General features: G+C 46.9%; 9 protein-coding genes across 9 annotated transcripts; 4 read left to right on the forward strand and 5 right to left on the reverse strand.

Moving 5' to 3' along the window:
• Positions 1-1,156: 1,156 nt before the first annotated feature.
• Positions 1,157-2,586, reverse strand: PICMEDRAFT_71717 (hypothetical protein; the record flags this gene model as incomplete). Its single annotated transcript, XM_019163990.1, has 2 exons — positions 1,157-1,507; positions 1,561-2,586. The coding sequence occupies 2 exons, from the start codon at positions 2,584-2,586 to the stop codon at positions 1,157-1,159; spliced, it is 1,377 nt and encodes a 458-aa protein (XP_019018785.1).
• A 311-nt stretch (positions 2,587-2,897) lies between these two features.
• Positions 2,898-4,263, reverse strand: PICMEDRAFT_178335 (hypothetical protein). Its single transcript, XM_019161765.1, has one exon. It carries the CDS (start codon positions 3,963-3,965, stop codon positions 3,210-3,212), a length of 756 nt encoding a protein of 251 aa, XP_019018786.1. The 5' UTR covers positions 3,966-4,263; the 3' UTR covers positions 2,898-3,209.
• PICMEDRAFT_26722 (hypothetical protein) lies at positions 3,952-4,248 on the forward strand (the record flags this gene model as incomplete). The annotated part of the gene is made up of 1 exon (XM_019162460.1): positions 3,952-4,248. A coding segment is annotated over one exon (297 nt), but the record flags the coding sequence as incomplete, so codon positions are not given.
• Positions 4,264-4,414: 151 nt separating the features above from the next.
• PICMEDRAFT_71719 (hypothetical protein) lies at positions 4,415-5,995 on the reverse strand (the record flags this gene model as incomplete). Its single annotated transcript, XM_019163991.1, has 1 exon — positions 4,415-5,995. The coding sequence occupies one exon, from the start codon at positions 5,993-5,995 to the stop codon at positions 4,415-4,417; it is 1,581 nt and encodes a 526-aa protein (XP_019018788.1).
• A 1,958-nt stretch (positions 5,996-7,953) lies between these two features.
• PICMEDRAFT_58086 (hypothetical protein) lies at positions 7,954-10,067 on the forward strand (the record flags this gene model as incomplete). The annotated part of the gene is made up of 3 exons (XM_019163278.1): positions 7,954-8,014; positions 8,060-8,929; positions 8,962-10,067. 3 exons carry the CDS (start codon positions 7,954-7,956, stop codon positions 10,065-10,067), a joined length of 2,037 nt encoding a protein of 678 aa, XP_019018789.1.
• A 458-nt stretch (positions 10,068-10,525) lies between these two features.
• Positions 10,526-11,899, forward strand: PICMEDRAFT_32090 (hypothetical protein; the record flags this gene model as incomplete). The annotated part of the gene is made up of 1 exon (XM_019162741.1): positions 10,526-11,899. A coding segment is annotated over one exon (1,374 nt), but the record flags the coding sequence as incomplete, so codon positions are not given.
• A 606-nt stretch (positions 11,900-12,505) lies between these two features.
• On the reverse strand, positions 12,506-13,202 carry PICMEDRAFT_117432 (hypothetical protein). The gene has a single exon (XM_019159835.1). It carries the CDS (start codon positions 13,133-13,135, stop codon positions 12,593-12,595), a length of 543 nt encoding a protein of 180 aa, XP_019018791.1. The 5' UTR covers positions 13,136-13,202; the 3' UTR covers positions 12,506-12,592.
• A 635-nt stretch (positions 13,203-13,837) lies between these two features.
• On the reverse strand, positions 13,838-14,743 carry PICMEDRAFT_58089 (hypothetical protein; the record flags this gene model as incomplete). The annotated part of the gene is made up of 2 exons (XM_019163279.1): positions 13,838-14,622; positions 14,656-14,743. The coding sequence occupies 2 exons, from the start codon at positions 14,741-14,743 to the stop codon at positions 13,838-13,840; spliced, it is 873 nt and encodes a 290-aa protein (XP_019018792.1).
• Positions 14,744-15,546: 803 nt separating this feature from the next.
• On the forward strand, positions 15,547-17,103 carry PICMEDRAFT_10650 (hypothetical protein; the record flags this gene model as incomplete). Its single annotated transcript, XM_019159702.1, has 1 exon — positions 15,547-17,103. The coding sequence occupies one exon, from the start codon at positions 15,547-15,549 to the stop codon at positions 17,101-17,103; it is 1,557 nt and encodes a 518-aa protein (XP_019018793.1).
• Between the last annotated feature and the right edge of the window lie 25 nt (positions 17,104-17,128).

The raw sequence follows: 17,128 nt of genomic DNA on the forward strand, positions 1-17,128 counted from the left end.
GGGTAAAATAATTTTGCTTTGTTCTGTTTTGTTCTTTGTAAGGGTTACCGATATCGGATAGAGAATGCTTTGGAGATCGTGTGCAATGCAATATTCAAGTATAAGTGGTGAGCCAAGTCTTAATTTTCGTTGTGTGGATTAGTGGCTATATTGATACGTGTATGTGTATATATAAACGTGTGAATGTGCTGTGCTTCTCTGACTTTTATCTGTAAAACTTACTGATGAGGTATTAAGTGATCGATATTGCAGATATCTGGCGGTAATTACGGTAAATGTAGCTCCTGGGTGAAATATATTGCTGCCAATTGTCGTTTAGTAGGAGCTTCACCGGTATCGCTTCCTCCAGCGAGACAGGCAGTAGAAGCGACGAGCATTCCGTTTTAGTGCACAGTGCCCGCAATGGCAGCCTCGCGAGACGCCGGGGTTTATTTTTGAAGGAAAAGTTGCTAAATAGGGCCGGAACAAGACATGGATAGATATGGATAGATTAAATAGATAACTTAGATAAATTAGATATTCTCTGGGCCAGCCAGAGCAGCTTATACAGAGCCACATATTGCAGTCCATCCGGTTATGGACGGGGACACCAGGATGTTAATTTGGTCTAGCGCTTATGTGCAGAAAATCAACCGTAATGTGTCTGTGCCCCATGCATGCTTATATCTTCCATCAACTTTATAGAGTGGAAACTGTAAAAAAACACTAGTAGGATGACTCGAGATACTTGAGCCCCTCGACTTTTGCTTCTTTGCGGTGCATTGCATTCGATTCAATTCCATGAAAAGGTGAGATTGGTTTTTCTCGTTTTCTTTCCAATGACGTTATGAATGTGATTTAATCATCTCTTTCGTTGCATATAATAAATCAAATGATGCATACTGAGTGATCTTTTGACTACCCCTGTAGAGAAAAAATCTGTGGAATAAAGTAAAACAAAACGAGACAAGAAAAATAAGAAAAAAATCAAGAAAAACAGAAACAGAAATAAAACCTACGTGCATAAATAGATGGGTGAATGAATAAATGAATATGGCTAGCTGAGAGGGATACTTCATGATAAGTGGTAAAGAGTAGTAAAGAATATTTTTTTCCTTTTCAAATTTTTCAGTTCTTTAAAATTTTTATTGGTAAATGAGAAATTCTTCATTTCAATCTATATGTTAATGTCCAAAACAAGTCTAATATCGTCAACTTCCCTCTTAGCTAGATCTTCCAAGAAAGGTAGCAAATCTGTCAACTCACAATCATGAGAGTCGCTGAACCAACTTGAAATAGGGACGGCATGTTGAGGATGAAAAACATAGGATGCTGGAGAGTTATCTATAATGATCAAATCTTCCAGAGGTCTACCCATTTGCGATAGATTTTTGATGTAATTTCCTTGGTAGTTGTAACAACTTTCTCTGAATAAACGATGATGAACCGATTTATGGGTGTCCAAGATATCTAACAAAGGATCACCATATCTAGAGACTGAGGCTGTGAAAACGACAACTTCGTATAGCTCCCCCCTTTTTTCAAGAAATGGTCAACTCCGGGTCTTTTGATGACATAAACGTTGTGGATTTGATCTTCGATTTCCACAGGTATTACGAAATCACATTGCCTCACATATTTGAAAGAAGAATGGACTAAAGTTTCATCCAAGTCCAAAACCAAGCATTTTCTTCCTTTGAACTGTTTCGGTTGAGAATCCAATAACCAACCGGAAGAAGAAACCACCTGATCTGGCAGTATTGCAGTCAAACTTGTGCCGAATTGTTCGTCGTATAATTGTTCTTCGTAGTTTAACTCGTTAACAGTTGAATCTGGATTGAGGTTACTTATTGGATTAGAATCGCTATTTGGAGGAGATTTTGGGCTGCCACGATCTTCAGCAATAGCGTCGTTTGAGACCTTGTTTTTGCTTTCTGGCTGGTGGTTGAGATCTGTTTCATCTGTATTCTGAGTCTGATGTTCATGTATTTGGTAGGCGTCATCCTCATCTTTGGAGCTATCGGTGGAGTCTTTCAAGTCTGTGATTTCTTCCACCATTTCCTTATCGTCATTGGAGACGTGATGAGTTGTTGAGTTTGAATCTGAATAAGACATTTTATGGGCTATTTTGTTTCTGTTATGGGCATCCATATTCTTGTTTGGGGCCTGCGAGTTATCCGGATGGGCAGCACTGGTACCGGTAGAAGAGTGTTTGCTTGCGGCACTGTTGCCCTTGGTTGCACCAGAATGCTTGGTACCGTTGGCGAGATCCTTCTTCCTGTCGGGATTGCTCGATCCGGTGTTTGTGTGACTAGTGGCAGTGCCGCTAGTATTGCTGGAACTCTTGTCTGGTTGCCCTTTCTTGGAAGCGGAGGAGGGATGGATGCTTTTGTTTGCAGTGCTTGCGCCCGCGTGGTTGGTCGGAGGCGGAGAGTGGCTTTTGTTCAAGTTCAAGCTCGAGTTTGAGTTTGGTTTCGAGTTGGTCAGTGCCCTCTGTAGGTTTGACTGGGTCTTGGTTAGCTTCGGGTGGGTTGTGGTTATGTTATTTTCCTTTACAGCCGAATCTTCCGCATCAAAGCAACAAAATAGGGTTGACAAAAAAGACATGGTCTAGTGGCTGCGGCAGAAGGCTTGACGGAGGGTGCAAGTGTGAGGGCAGCGGGGCCGGAGAACAGGACGGGTGGTGGTGGAACGTGTAAAAAACAAGTGACGGCGGCGGCGACGGAACGGTCTCCTTCCTGGTGAGACCGGGGGTGGACGGTGGCGGATGCTAGCAGCCAGGCTTGCTGACGGTGTGTGGAAAAAATCGCCGACTTTTTCTCTTTCGTTCCCTTCGGACGCAGATGTTCGGTAGCCTCAGCGGGTCTGAAAAGAGGCAAGGCTGATGGGGCGAGCAGACCTGGGATGCAGGGTTAAAACAAAGACCGGACTAGGACGACACCCGGAGCCAGTAGAGATGCAGCAAAAACGGGCCGGACGGTGGGATAGCAAGAAAGACGGCCTGCCAACAAAGAACAGTATGCGATGGCAGGAGTATTGACACAGGCGACAGCGACGGGGGTAGCGGCGAGTCGGGGTCGAGGTCGGGGTCGAGACAGACGCTTCGTGCAGATGGCGGGTGAGAAGGGAGGGGGATCCAGAACAACCTGCCGGCCCCGAAAAAGGGCAACTCCAATCACAGCAGAACCCGGACGAGGAACCGTGACGATAAAGACACCAGCAGTGGTGCACTACGAGGCAGTACGAGGCAGTACGAGGCAGTACGAGGCAGTACGACGCAGTACCAGGCGATGCGTGCACTGGCATTGCCTGTGGTACGTAGAGTCAGAGGCAGACCCTGCGCTGAGGGAGGGTGTGAGAGCGGGCAGGCGAGTCGGATGGTGTGGGTGGTCCCGAATCCTGAGTGGGTGCGGGACACCGGCGGGCCGGCGAGCTTGCTGGTGGAACCCACTGCTGCCGCCGGCCCGTGTGCCCTGTGTGCCCTGCCCTGCCCGCTCCCGCGCCGCCTGCGCCACATTGCGCGGGTGCTGGGCCGATCGGCCGCTTGCCCCTTTTTGCCCCGCCGCGCGGGCGAGGGCACGGTCTCTTACTAATCCGGCGGCGGCTGGGCCGGCGGCGGGGCGGTCTGCGTCGGCGTCGTAGGCCATTATTAATCGCAGACGGTGAGCAGCGGGCGCTCTGTCGGTGCCGCCACCGCCACGGCCGCCGCCCACATGAAGCAGGCAGACGGTGTGTCTGCCTGTCTTTTTATAAAAAGCCCCAGGCTGGCACGCAGAGGACGGGCGTCTGCGGGCAATGTTGAACTTCGTGATTCTGGTGCTCATAGTCGTGTTGATCAACAAGTTCTTGACCAGACAGGCTAACGCTTCCCCGTACAACTCGAACAACCCATTTGCCGCCTCCGCAGCAAAGACTAGCAACAGCAACAGCAACAGCAACAGCAACAGCAACAGCAACAGCAACAACAACACAATGGTCACTGTCATCCAATCCGAAGACGAGTTCAAAACCGCAATCGCCGCACAACACTTGGTCGTAGTCGACTTCTTCGCCGTCTGGTGCGGGCCTTGCAAGATGATTGCCCCAATGCTGGAGAAGTTCTCCAACGACTACTCGTCCGCCAAGTTCTACAAGGTGGACGTCGACCAGTTGCCTTCGGTGGCTGCGTCCAACGAGGTGACGTCGATGCCAACCTTGTTGTTCTTCAAGAGCGGCGAGTTGGTCGGCAAGGTCATTGGCGCCAACCCGGCTGCCATCAAGCAGACGCTCGACAAATTGGCTTGAGCGTGGCGCATGCTTTATACTTTATACTCTATAGGCTAATAATATGTTGATATGTTAATATGTTGGTATGTTACACAGTAGAGCGGCAGCATAGGCGGCAGCGCACGGCCCGGGCGAGCCGAGCCTCCGGACGCCGCCTCGTGCTCTGCCCTCACTTGGCGCCAAACACGTCTGAGAACAAGCTGTCGAGATCAAACTCCTGCGCCCACTCCTTCACAACCGTGGTCTGCTCAACCTTGGCTGGCGGAGTGACGCCTCTGCCGCCGTTGACCCCGTGGGCTTCGTCGTCCTCTGCAGACGCCGCCTGGCCCTTCGACGACTTAGGCAGGGTCCATCCCTGGAACTTCCCGTCTCTCCAGTCCTTCAACACAATGCACGCCGCAGCGTGCAGGTTCGCAACTCCGCCACGGCCAAGCCTGCCCTGGTTTCTCGCTATGTGGATCAGCACCTTCCTCGTGAAGTCGTCCAGATTTATCGACGCAACTGCAGGGATCTTGTAGAACTGCTTGAAGTTCTCCGCCATCGTCGTGTCCTGCGACAACTTCTTGAGCAAGAAGCCCACGGCATAGATAGGGTCCTCGATCTGCTTCTCAGGTATGGCGCTCAACACAGCCAACTTTGCCTCGTAATCCTTCTTGCTCTTGGCGCTGTTGCCCCTCTTCGTGTTCTCCGGGAAGACAATCCCGGGAGAGTCGATGATCTTCAACTTGTTGTCGATCTTGATCTCTCTCAACGTACGGGTTATGCCCGCCTGGTTGCCCACAGGGCATGCGGTGTTGTTCTTACCACGCTGGGACGTCAACGCATTGATGATCGACGACTTCCCCACATTCGGGTACCCGATGACACCAACAACAATCGATCTGTGTAGATTACTCTTCTGTGCATACGCCTTCAACGCCAATAGCAAGTTCCCGGCTGTGGCATTCTGCGTAAGCTTCTTATTGAACGTCTTACCAGTGACAGCGCCGCTCGACCCCTTGATAGGGATCGTTGGGAAAGAGGATCCAAGGAAGTCTAACCATTGCTTGACAACCTCATCCGGAACCAAGTCCACCTTGTTCAACAACAAAATCAACCTCTTTCCTTGGCTCTGTAAAATGGCTTCTTCGATCTTCTTCGATCTGGTGCTCTCCGGGTCACGTGCATCGAGGACATAAAGTACAACATCGGCTATATCGACAACAGATTTGAAAACTTTGTCAAACTGTTTCCTGGACTTCTCGATCTCGTTGTTGTTGCTGGCCTCTTCATCATCGTCGTATACAATCTCGTGATCAATGACCTCGAGCTCCTCTCCGTCCTCAATCATTCTGTCTTGATCGTTCTCTGCTGCACCTGCTGTGTCCTCGCCTTCATAATCCCTTGCTGCCTGCTCGGCGCTCTCTAATAGAGCTGCCATACCACCGGCTCCATCGTCCTCCTCGACCACCATTTCTTCCTCCGCAACAATATCTTCTGCAGATGCGTTGATTTGTGCGTTTCGCTTCTGCAGCTTCATCTGCCTTTTGTGTTCTTCACGTTCTTGCTTACGCTGCTCAATCTCCTCAATAAGCTTCTCCTTGTATGGGAACGACGCAGGAATACCTGGATCCTTCTTATTACGGGACTTCCACGTCACATCCTTCTTTGCTGTCTTCTTCTCCTTACGGCGCTGTGCCGAGGCTTTCTTCTTGATACCTTCCCGTAAACGGGTGGTCATACGCTTGGATGTTGGCTTCTTCACTCTCATTGCTATTGCCTATTCAACGAAGTGCTCTGAACTTTCTCCGTTCTAAGACTAGTTGATTTCAATCTGTGTAGATAGTAAAGGTGATGATAATGTAAGATCCAAATTTGTTACATAAAATTTTTTTGTGAAAAAAATTCATTATGGAAAATGAAAAAATGCAAATTCAAAAAAAGCGAGGAAAATGAAAAATTACATCGAATTTCAGACATGTCTGTCTATCCGTCACCGTAGAAAGGAGAGGGAGAGCGCTACAGTTATTACAAGAACATTTGAGGTTTGTCATCATGCCCTGGCCAGGCAAAGATCATAAGAGCCCGGATTGTGCCCCTCGAGAGATAGATAAGTGTGCAACAATGAGCCAAGGAGCAAGAAAAAGACTTAAAACGTCCATCGAAAAGTAACAAGTTCTCCCTTGCCGCTCGCTGTGAAAACATCTAGTGAGATCTGGCTTGGAAACATGTAGAGTGATGCGTTGCAAGACAACCTTCATAATAGGACGAAATGATTCTTCAGCGAAGATCACGGAAACTTATTTAAGTACTTTTTTAATGATACGCCACGCCGGCACACATCACTAACGGTCTCCCGAAAAGGTCTATTCCTTCTGCTCAAACTCAATTTGCTCATGCATTTTGCTTGCCGCACTCTGGCAGCGACGTCCCAGGATTACAGCTTTTATGCTTGGTGCCAGTTGGACATTGACGTAATATACACCCCCATATTCCAATACAGATCTGAGAAAGTGCGACTTTCAGAATTACGCTTATCCCCCTGATTTTAATCTTTTCTTAGCTCTGCAGAAAAATCAAAGTCCTGTACATTCTAACACATATGTAGTAGCAGTACTGCCTATTTCCTTCCACAAAGGATGCGTAACCTTTTTGAAGCTCTATGCCTCCGCCCTCAAAGGTTTTCTCTCGACAATTTCTACGAAATAACGTATTTGCCGTTGACCAATTGTATGCGGAATTCAAAAGGAACACAAAATCTGGAAATAGGAAGTAAACCTAGCACACAAGTCTAGCCAGACCTGATGCATCCAGCTCAATCGAAAAATCGTGCGCAACAATGGGAAGAGGCCGTTCAAAATGTAACTGCCACACGAGCTTGCCGAATGCCATCGTGATAAAAAAAACTTTGAGCGAAAAGTGGAAGAGGAACGCTCCTCGCGAGATATCGGATTTTATTTCCTAGACGCTGCTCCGACACTACGCGTTCTTTGTCCGAAAAAAGGCTAACGCTCTAGCCCCATTCCATTGCTTGTATGGATCCACAAATAAAAACCGTCGTACCTACTATAACAAAGAGGGGAAAAAAGCCGCTCGGGGAGGTGGCCAAGCTGTGAATAAGTTAGACGACCAAAACTTTAGAGTCCGGTTTCTCCACATTTTCTCGAAAAAGGAAAAGGCCGAGGACAGTGGCACCTTCCTGATTCGGCCTGTCTGCAGGAGTTATTTTTTGACATTTGTTGAAACATGATTGGAAAAAGGCTACAGCCATGGAGCATGAATTTTGTGCATGCGGCCCCACTCCGTAAAGCCGGGGTGGACGCCAGCAGTGAACGATCGCATAGACCGATGTTTTATGTGCTGTACAACAGCCCCGGTCTGCATATCTTCATGCGTCAACTGGATGCTAATTGAGGATCAGCAGCGGCACTTGTTTTTGTTAACCTTTGTCAAGGGTTTTCATGGCAAACGTTTAATTATGCATTGTTCGAATGCCTTTTGAGTTTCCTTGAATTGTTTTTTTTCTTCACCATTAGGATCAGTGCAAAATGAAATTTTCATAAGGTTACCGTTTCCACCATGCTGCTATCTCTTTTTTCCTATATAATGTTCCTCTTCCACCTTCTGTTTTGTCTTTCTTTAAATTTTTTATTTCTCCCGTCTTGATCTCCTTCCCCTCTTTTCATACTTGAATCCAACCATCGACTGACCAAAGGTTAACTACCCATTATGAAATGTTTCGTACAGTTATTGACATTAGTATTGGCTCTTGTTCATAGATGTTACGCAGGTGCGTACATTCCATCCACATTGGCCTATGACAAAGGTTCCGCAGAATACTGGACCTGTGATACCGGTGTCGCTCTATTCACTTTCGACTATACTCCTCTTGGTCTTGGTTCTTACTCCTACCTTTACGATGCTATCTGTGGGTACCCACCAGCAGTTGGATCAATTTTGATTTGCTCGGTCGAACTTTCCTATGATAAGAGTGAAGCATACCAAGAGAAGATTTTCAAGACCGCCAAGAAATCTTGCGATAAGTATAGCTCGTACCACTATCATTGGACTTACTACAAGGAGCAATATGAGAACGCAACCAAATATTATCAACCACTGGATCAAATATCTAATATTTCGCTTCCAATTTACGCTCCGACTACTCCAAACTTGACATCCCTCGAACTCGAATACAAGGGTTACAGAGGTTACTACTTTGACCTCGATTCAGGTACTTGGTTCAGTGTTGGTATCTGTGGTTATTTCTTGCTGTTGATTGTAATCAGTGCAATCCACAACTTTTTCAGAGCAACGGGTATCTCTAGCTCGATCAACAACTCTAAGTTTTCCAAGTTGTGCCAGAAGTACGTTATTTTCCCAACATTACTTCCAAATGGTAAGTTTGCTCAAGAGTACGGCTGGACTTATTTTTCTGGCTTGTTCCCAAACAGGATCCAATTTATTACAGATGTTTTCCTTTTCGGTTTGCAGATTGCCTTCTATTGTGTCAGCTATGAATATAAAGGTACCTGGTGGTTTGGCTCCCCTGATCACGCATGGCAAAGATTTGTTGCAGATCGTACAGGTATCATGGCATTTGGTAAGATTCCATTATTAATCTTATTTGCAGGTAGAAACAACTTTTTACTTTACATCACTGGTTGGTCTTACTCTACTTTCCTCCATTTCCACAAAGTTGTGGCCTGTTGGATGGCCCTGATGCATTGATTCATTCAGTGGCTTATACCATCAATTCCTTGGGATACTATGTCGTATACCTTCATGATCCTTACTTTGCTTGTGGTGTTGCTGCAACTGTAATTTGTGGTGTCATTCTTCTACAAGCAATGCATCCTTTCAGAAAATTCTTTTACGAATATTTCTTAACTATTCACGTTGTATTGGCAATTTGTTTCATCATTATGTGCTGGTACCACTGTAGAGCATTGGGTTGGTTAGAGTGGTTAATTGCATCATGTTGTGTTTGGTTCTTAGACAGACTGATTCGTGTCATTCGTATGTCTGCGTTCGGTTGGAGAACTGCAACTGTGACAGCAGTCGATGAACAAATAATGAAAGTAGAAGTTCCAAAACCAGCTTGGTGGTTCCACAGTCCAGGAAATTATTCTTACATTTATTTTGCAGGCTGGATCTTCTGGGAAAACCATCCTTTTACCACCGTTCTTGAAGGTAACAACCTTTGTGCGTACATCAGAGTAAAGAGAGGTGTTACCTACAGAATGTGGAATAAGCTGGTTGCAAACAACAACAAGCTCCAGTGTAAAGTTTGTCTTGAAGGCCCCTACGGAGGTGGTGGATCACCTAAATTGAGCAAGTATGAAGAATCATTATTAGTTGCCGGTGGTTCAGGTGCCCCTGGTATCCTTGAAAATGCTGCTAAGGCAACCAAGGGTAAGATGATCTGGGTTGCTCAAAGCTTGCAAACGGTCAAGGCATACCAGCCTCTTCTTGAAAAAGTTAACATTGAAATTGACCTCTACCTCACCAAGCAAGATGGTTCTAACAGAGCATGTACAGTTCAAGACTTATTCAGTGGTTCAGAATCCGAAAACTTAAGTACTGAAAGTTCCGGAAAAGAATCTGACAGCGACAAAAATGTCGAACTCAAGGGGGATCATCTCAGCAACATTACTATAAATTACGGAAGACCAAACCTTCACGAACTTATCAATGCTTCTGTTAGAGATTCAAGCTCAAAGAGCATAGGTATTATGGCTTGTGGACCACCGGTGATGATGGATGACATTAGAAACACTATTACAGAAAATGTTACCACCTGGGATAAGAGTGTCGACTTCTTTGACGAGTTCCAAATCTGGTGATTCAACTTCTCATCTCGGCTTTTGTAACATTTCTTTTATTCTTCTTCTACTTTTAATTTACGTTAATGCTATGAATTTTTGTCAACAAAGTATATGCTTTACACATATACCCGCTTCTCGACAAATTAACTTCACTTTTGTTTGCTTCTCTCTATATCAATCATTCTCTTAAACGTATTACAATAGGTTAATAGACAAGGCACCTACGAATTACATAATGTGTAGCATGGCAAAAGGTAAAATTTTCTCTCAGACCTTGTAAAAGCTTCTTAGGCAAGGAATATTTTAAGCCTGAGTGTGGTGCGTGCGTATTTAGTGATTTATACTTTCAGCACCGGGCTCTGGTTAAAGTCTTTAACAGAAATTCAAAATCTTACTTACTATATCACACCATTTAAAGGTTAGAAACGACAGAACCAACAGAATTCATAACTTGATCTTGAATTGGGTATTGAAAGATGTCGCCGCCTGCAAAGTATGCGATCATCATCGATTCAGGCTCTTCGGGGTCCCGTGCTATTGTTTATGAGTATATCTCTGACCCTAAAAATGACCCATCTGGCTTACCGAAGATAAAACAGATATTGAGGAAGAAGACTAAACCAGGACTATCTGCTTTTGGCAAAAAAAAGGAAGGGACCTATGACATATGGGATGACCATTTTGAAGAGTTAGTGGACAAAGCTAAAAAGGTGATACCTTCAAACATGCACGGTTCTACTCCTATCTATGTTCAAGCCACAGCTGGTATGAGACTGCTTCCTACTAAGGATCGTGACCGTGTTTTGAAGGAAACATGTGAAGTGTTAGCTCATAAAAGTGATTTCATAGTCGAGCCATGCAATGAACATGTAGAGGTCATCGACGGAGATACAGAAGGGCTGTATGGTTGGCTGGCATTAAACTATCTTACCGATAGACTAGTTTCTTCGAGTGAAGCTGATCCCGAAATAAAACAGCGTCATCCATATGGATTCATGGATATGGGAGGAGCATCAACACAATTGGCATTTGTTCCAAGTAGAAAAGATCAATTGGATAAACATTCAGATGACATGTATTCTGTGAGCTTGAAGAGTAATAATGGTGAATTGAACTCATGGTCTGTTTTTGTCTCTAGCTGGTTAGGATTTGGGGCAAACGAAGCAAGAAGAAGACAATTAGATGCGCTCGTTAACGCGCTGCCTGAGAATGTTGATTATGATAGAGATGGAGACGGAAAAGGAGATTTGGTTGATCCCTGTTCACCAGTCGGAATGAAGACAGAGGTTGAATACAACGGCAAGATGTTCACCGTGACAGGTTCAGGTGAATACGAAGGATGTCTCAAAACAATATACCCTCTATTATTGAAACACTTACCATGTTCTGACGAACCATGTTTGTTCAATGGTGTTCATGCTCCGTCGATGGATTTTTCGATGGAAAAATTTGTTGGGGTTAGTGAATACTGGTATACAGCCAATGATGTTTTCAAGCTTACCGGAGAATATAATTACGAGGATTTTGAAGCTGCCACAAAGGAATTTTGCAGTACTGACTGGGACACAATTTTTAATAAATTTGAGAATAAGGAATATGGGAATGCTTTAACCTTGGATTTGCTACAAACTTCTTGCTTTAAGGCTAGTTGGATAGTGAATGTTTTACATGAGGGATTTGGAATACCGAGATTAGGGGTGGATAAGGTCTCTCAAGTAAGTGAGAAGGACGAGCCTGTGTTCAAGAGTGTGAACGACATAGATGGGAATGAGCTGTCATGGACGTTGGGTAAGATGGTCCTTTATGCCTCATCACAGAATAGTGGTGAAGGTAGCGTTGGAATATGGCCGGGGTCTGCTGTTGCAGAAAAGATTGATAAGACCAAGTCCCACAGGCCCAACGATGGTGAGCCGTTAGCAGACATCAAAAGCTCGTTTACTCCATTTATTACACTTGGAATTTTTCTTTTGGTCGGGTGCACGGTTTACTATATAATTGTCAGCAAGTTGGGAAGTGTGAAGAAACTGATGAAAAAAGTGCATGGACCGGATAAGCTGGACTCAACAGAGGATTTGTTCGATCTAGAAGAAGGAAGGGGTTTGTCACGCATGATAGGCAGCAATAATGCTGACGGAAGATTAAGAACACGGTCCACAATGAACTTGCATGAGCTCAGCAACCTCAACGGGAGTAACAGTTCCGCTGACTCCCTAGAAACGAGCGGACCACATGAGACGTTGAAGCACTCACTTACCTTTGCCAACTTCCGAGACGCTGCGATTATCTCCAAAGCCAACCAATTCACTGCAGGCACATTCAAGCTCGGGAATGGGTCTCAGAACAGTTTCAAGCGAGTTTCTACTTTGTAGTCACGATTCCACGATACGCTAGATGCGTCTCGATATAAATAGACCGCTTCATATACTTAATTCATTTTCTGTGTATCTGTGAGTACAAATGTATATAGGTGTAGATAGATAGAAAAGCACAGTGTTAATTTGATTATACCAAAGGAAAGAGAAGGAAAGAAAAAATTGTAGCCATTAGTCTGTTTTGAAATGCCATAATCCGTCACCAAGGTATTCATATAGCTCTATACCGGTGTTCTTGTTGATTGTTTTGATGTCATGGATGGACATTGCCAATTTGCCGACGGCCATTGCGCTTTCCTTGCCTTCCGCGTAGACAGTGACGATTTTGTCGATGGGCCAATCTTCGTCTGGCAACTTGGCGCCGGCAGACGTCAAACCAGGACACATGATGTTGGCTCCAGAGAGCACGAACTTGATGGCGCCTCTGTCGACCTGCACGCGTGGGAAAGCCTCTGGGTATTTGTGCACGACACGCAACGCCGGAATCAAGTCATCAAACTGCTGGTAGAATAGCACCTGGTTGTCCACAACGTATAGTTGTATCTTGTCTTCGCACTTGAATAATGACACAGGCACCTTCTTCGGGATTATCTCGTCAATGTACTCCTCGAGCTTTGGGTACTGCGTGACAAGTTTGGACTTCAAAGTCTTGGAGACGGACGCCTTGACGTTCGTACGGGTATGGACGTCGTCCTTGGTGAATTTCTTGAACATGCTATCTGTGCTGCTGCTGCGGGAGAGGAGTGTCGTGCTACAGAAACGGTAGAAGCCGCCAATGCTTCCAGCATCTTACAGCAAGTGTAGATGATGAGAGAGGACAAAGAATTTTTCATGCGATTCATGTCGATCGGAAAAGGTGAGAAGAATCCTCCTGCTTCCCAGGCGGACGGACTCTGCGGGTCTTGGGTGAACGATCCAAGCTGTTGGGGCTGGCCTGCATTACCTACGGGGGCACGTGCGCACACGACTACAGTGCAGCAGCAGATAGCGGGGACCACCTACCGATACCGCAAGCGCTAGCCAAGGACTGAGCGTTCTGCGAACCGGGCGGGGTGAAAAGAGACAGAGAAAGAAAGGGTTCCAAAAATTCTCCAGGTGAACCGCCAGAGCAGCCACAGGGAAGTAGTCATGTTGAAGTTTTCAACTAGCAAAAACATGATCTCGGACGAATCCTCACTGATACACGTAATGCCCTAGCATAAGGATGGAGAAAGAGGAACATCAAAAAGACCCTGAGCCCGGCCAGCGGTGTGCTAAGGAGGAAGAAGGGAGGAGGGGCACTGAGGCCCTTTTATACTTTTTCAGACGCTAGCGCGAGATGGCTGCGGGTTGCTTAAGTTTCATCATACACTTTTTGACAAGTCTATATACACAGGACGGCTAGCTAGATACGTAGGATGAAGAAAGACACATTCATTAGAGCTTAACGCCGATGTGAATGGCGGCGACACCGAAGGTGAGGTTTTCGTAGCCCTTGCCCGGGACGTAGAAGCCGGCCTCTCTGATCATGTTGGCGAAGGTCTCCTGGTTGGGGAACTTTCTGATGCTCTCCACCAAGTACTGGTAGGAGTCTCTGTCGTTGGCGATGAGCTGGCCCATCATAGGCAGGAGGGAAAAGGAGTAGATTTGGTAGAGGTAGTCCAGTGCTGGCTCCTCGACCTGAGAGAACTCCAAGCAGGCAAAGATTCCACCCGGCTTCAAGACGCGGTAGGCGGTGTTCAAGCCGGCCTGGACGTTAGTGAAGTTTCTGATTCCGAACGCAATTGTGTACACGTCCTTCGAGTTGTCTGGAATGGCGTCCATAGTCTCACCGTTCTGTTCAAGAAACTGTATTCTCGCAGAGTTGGCGTACGGCGTCGAGAGGCAGCGCTTCTCCCCCTCTCTGAGCATGTCCGGGTTGATGTCTGCGACGGTCATCGTCGACTTGTTGTCGCCATACTTGAGTCTTGCGTGGTCCAGCAACCCAAATGCAATGTCGCCCGTGCCCCCAGCAACGTCTAAGAAAGCCAATAGCTCTCCCGAGTTTGGTCTCATGCCGCAGTCGAGCTTTTCGATCAAGTGCTTCTTCCAGAGTCTGTGCACTCCCATCGACATCACGTCGTTCATCACGTCGTACTTGGACGCCACCGACGAAAACACGTCATGTACGAGTCTCTCCTTCTCGCCCTTAGGCACGGTTTTGTACCCAAAGTGCGTGAAATCTTGTTGCTGTTGCTGCTGGTCTTTCAACGGACCGATCTGCGAGAACAGTCTCCGTGGCGTCGCCGCAGTTTTGCTGCCAATGGCGCCCAGACGGTGCAACGTGCTCAATTTCACAGACATGATGTGTGGCTCTGTCTTGCTTTTTCGTGTTGCAGAACCCAACCTCTACGGTACCTTTCTTCTCCCCTCCCCTTATCCGCCCACCCACTCTTCTTCTCCTCCTCCTGTGATGCGAGACGGCCCTCCTCCTCCTGCCGATTCCATGATGCCACTCGCACACCCCTCACTCTCCCTCTGTTTTCTCTCTGGAGAGGCTCTGAGGATGAGAAAGGCGGCGTGCGTCGTTTTTTTTCAGAGGGAGCAAGGTAAAAGCAGAGAAAGCAGTTTGTGTGGACATGCACGCTGTGCCACGACTTTTATTATGGGGAGTATCCGGTACAGCCTGTGGGGAGAAGCCCGATGGGGCAAGAGAGCGGCATATGCCATAGTGGAAGACGCTGACAGGGGCGGGAGCCACACGGAGACTGCTTTCTGTGCCTACCAGGGGTGTTCCCCGTTTAGTGTTGTTGGGAAGGCCGGTCCTGTCTGTCTACCGGAGATGGCCCACACAGTGGTTGAGGGGTGATTCTCCTCCTTCATTGTCTTCTTCTCGGGGAGAATTTGGCGGGACAGGTGGTTTGGCGGGACAGCAGGGTGTCCTTGACCGAGATTGTTTACACTGCGGTAAACAGAGACATTGCTTATTTCGGCGCAGGCGAAAAGGTCGATCAGAGAAGAAGGAATTGTGCAGAAGCCACATCCATCCAGACTGAACAGTGGAGTAACGTATAGTAACGTAAATTTAGTACTAGCTAGAGCACGTATTGCAGTAGAATAGCTACAGAATCAAAAAAACAGCAAATAGCAAGGAAAACACCGTTTGAATGAGGCTGCTGAACCCATTGCTAATATTGCTGGCTTCGCCACTATTCACGCCGGCCGTTACTGTCACCGAGGCGGCTATCATACCGAAAGGGATATCGTCGTTGTTGACAAACTCTAAGGTTCCCACACAAGAGGAGGTTTTTGTAGAGCACGGGCTGAAGCAGAATGCGGGCGATGTTGGCGGAATCGTTGGTGCCAGTAGCAATGGCGGCAACGTGAATGGAGCAGGAGCTTCAGATCGGAGGAGCAGCAGCGAAGTCCGGTCACCGCAGCCGGGGGCCAGTAACGCAGATTTGGCTGCTCTCTTCAACTTCAACGAGGGGAGAACCGACTCTGCGGGCTCTTCGGGATCCGCAGGGTCCAAGGGATCCACAGTGTCCAGAAGACCGATCAGGGCAAAAGTCTCCGCTCTAGAGCACTACAAGGAGACGTTCACGGACTTCTCGGCGGACTACGACAATGAAAAGACCTCAGCGATTCTCTTGTCATCGAGGATCATCAAAAACAACACGTTGAAAAAGCTAGGAATCAAGGGGATCTCTTTCAAGTTGCCAATTCTCGGGTCTGGGTTCCCGAAGATGGTCAACGAGCCCTCTTTCCTCCCGGTGAACACGAACTCCGTATTTCTTTTCAACTTGAAAGAGTCGATTCAGTTGGACCAGACCAAATTGTCCGGGTCAATTCCCTTCGACCTCAAAGGGAACTTCAAGATCGACGACTACAACATCTTGATTCCAATAACGTACTTGCAGACGTTGAAAGTGTCCTCGGTCTTCTTGGAGGACTTTTTGATTGCATGCAGCGACCAGATTCTGTACTACAACAGTCCATTAGAGATCGATTCGCCGTTGTTGATAACGGTCATCAGCAAGTCGGAGCCAAATTTGAAAAGCGCAGAGTTGGGAAACTCTGTCTCATCGTCATCTTTATCGTCATCCTCTTCATCGTCGGCATCCACCTCCAAGCTATCAAGCTTGTTTTTCGAGTTGATTTCGAAAAATTGGCTACAGTCGTCCGTGAAATCAATTGACCTACTCCAGTCCACGTTTTGTTTCATCAACAACGCCGAGCTGAAGGAAAAGGACAACAATAAGAACAAAAGCATCTGTTTGAGGATAAACGATGCCGATAAGAGTATTGACATAACTCCCTCCTTTGATTCAGAAAACAAGTTGAACTTCAACGAGATTGTACCATCGCTATCGTCCTCCTTCCACGAAAAGAATCAGAAGCGTGACGAATACCCGACTTACCGTAACACTACGGGCATCCCGGTGGAGAACCTGGAGGCGGAGGACAGTTCTTTCAAAATACAGGTCGGCAACAACACATTAACAAAGAACGGGAGGGCCTTTGAGAACGTCACCAAGTGCCGTGAGGAGGAAGAGTACCTAGTTCCGCAACAGCCTCTGAGCGACACGCTTTTCGGGCAAACCGAGCTCATTGGCATGAAGTCGTTCGCACATGCGCCTGTGCTTGTTCTGCAGCCCAGACCCGCCAACTACAAACAGATATTAGACACGTCCGGTGAGGTGGAGAAGAGCTTCACCTTCTGAAAGGAGGTAGCTTTTTTCCGCCGGG

This window comes from Pichia membranifaciens, assembly GCF_001661235.1.
Source record: "Pichia membranifaciens NRRL Y-2026 unplaced genomic scaffold PICMEscaffold_2, whole genome shotgun sequence".
NCBI classification, from domain to species: Eukaryota; Fungi; Ascomycota; class Pichiomycetes; order Pichiales; family Pichiaceae; genus Pichia; species Pichia membranifaciens.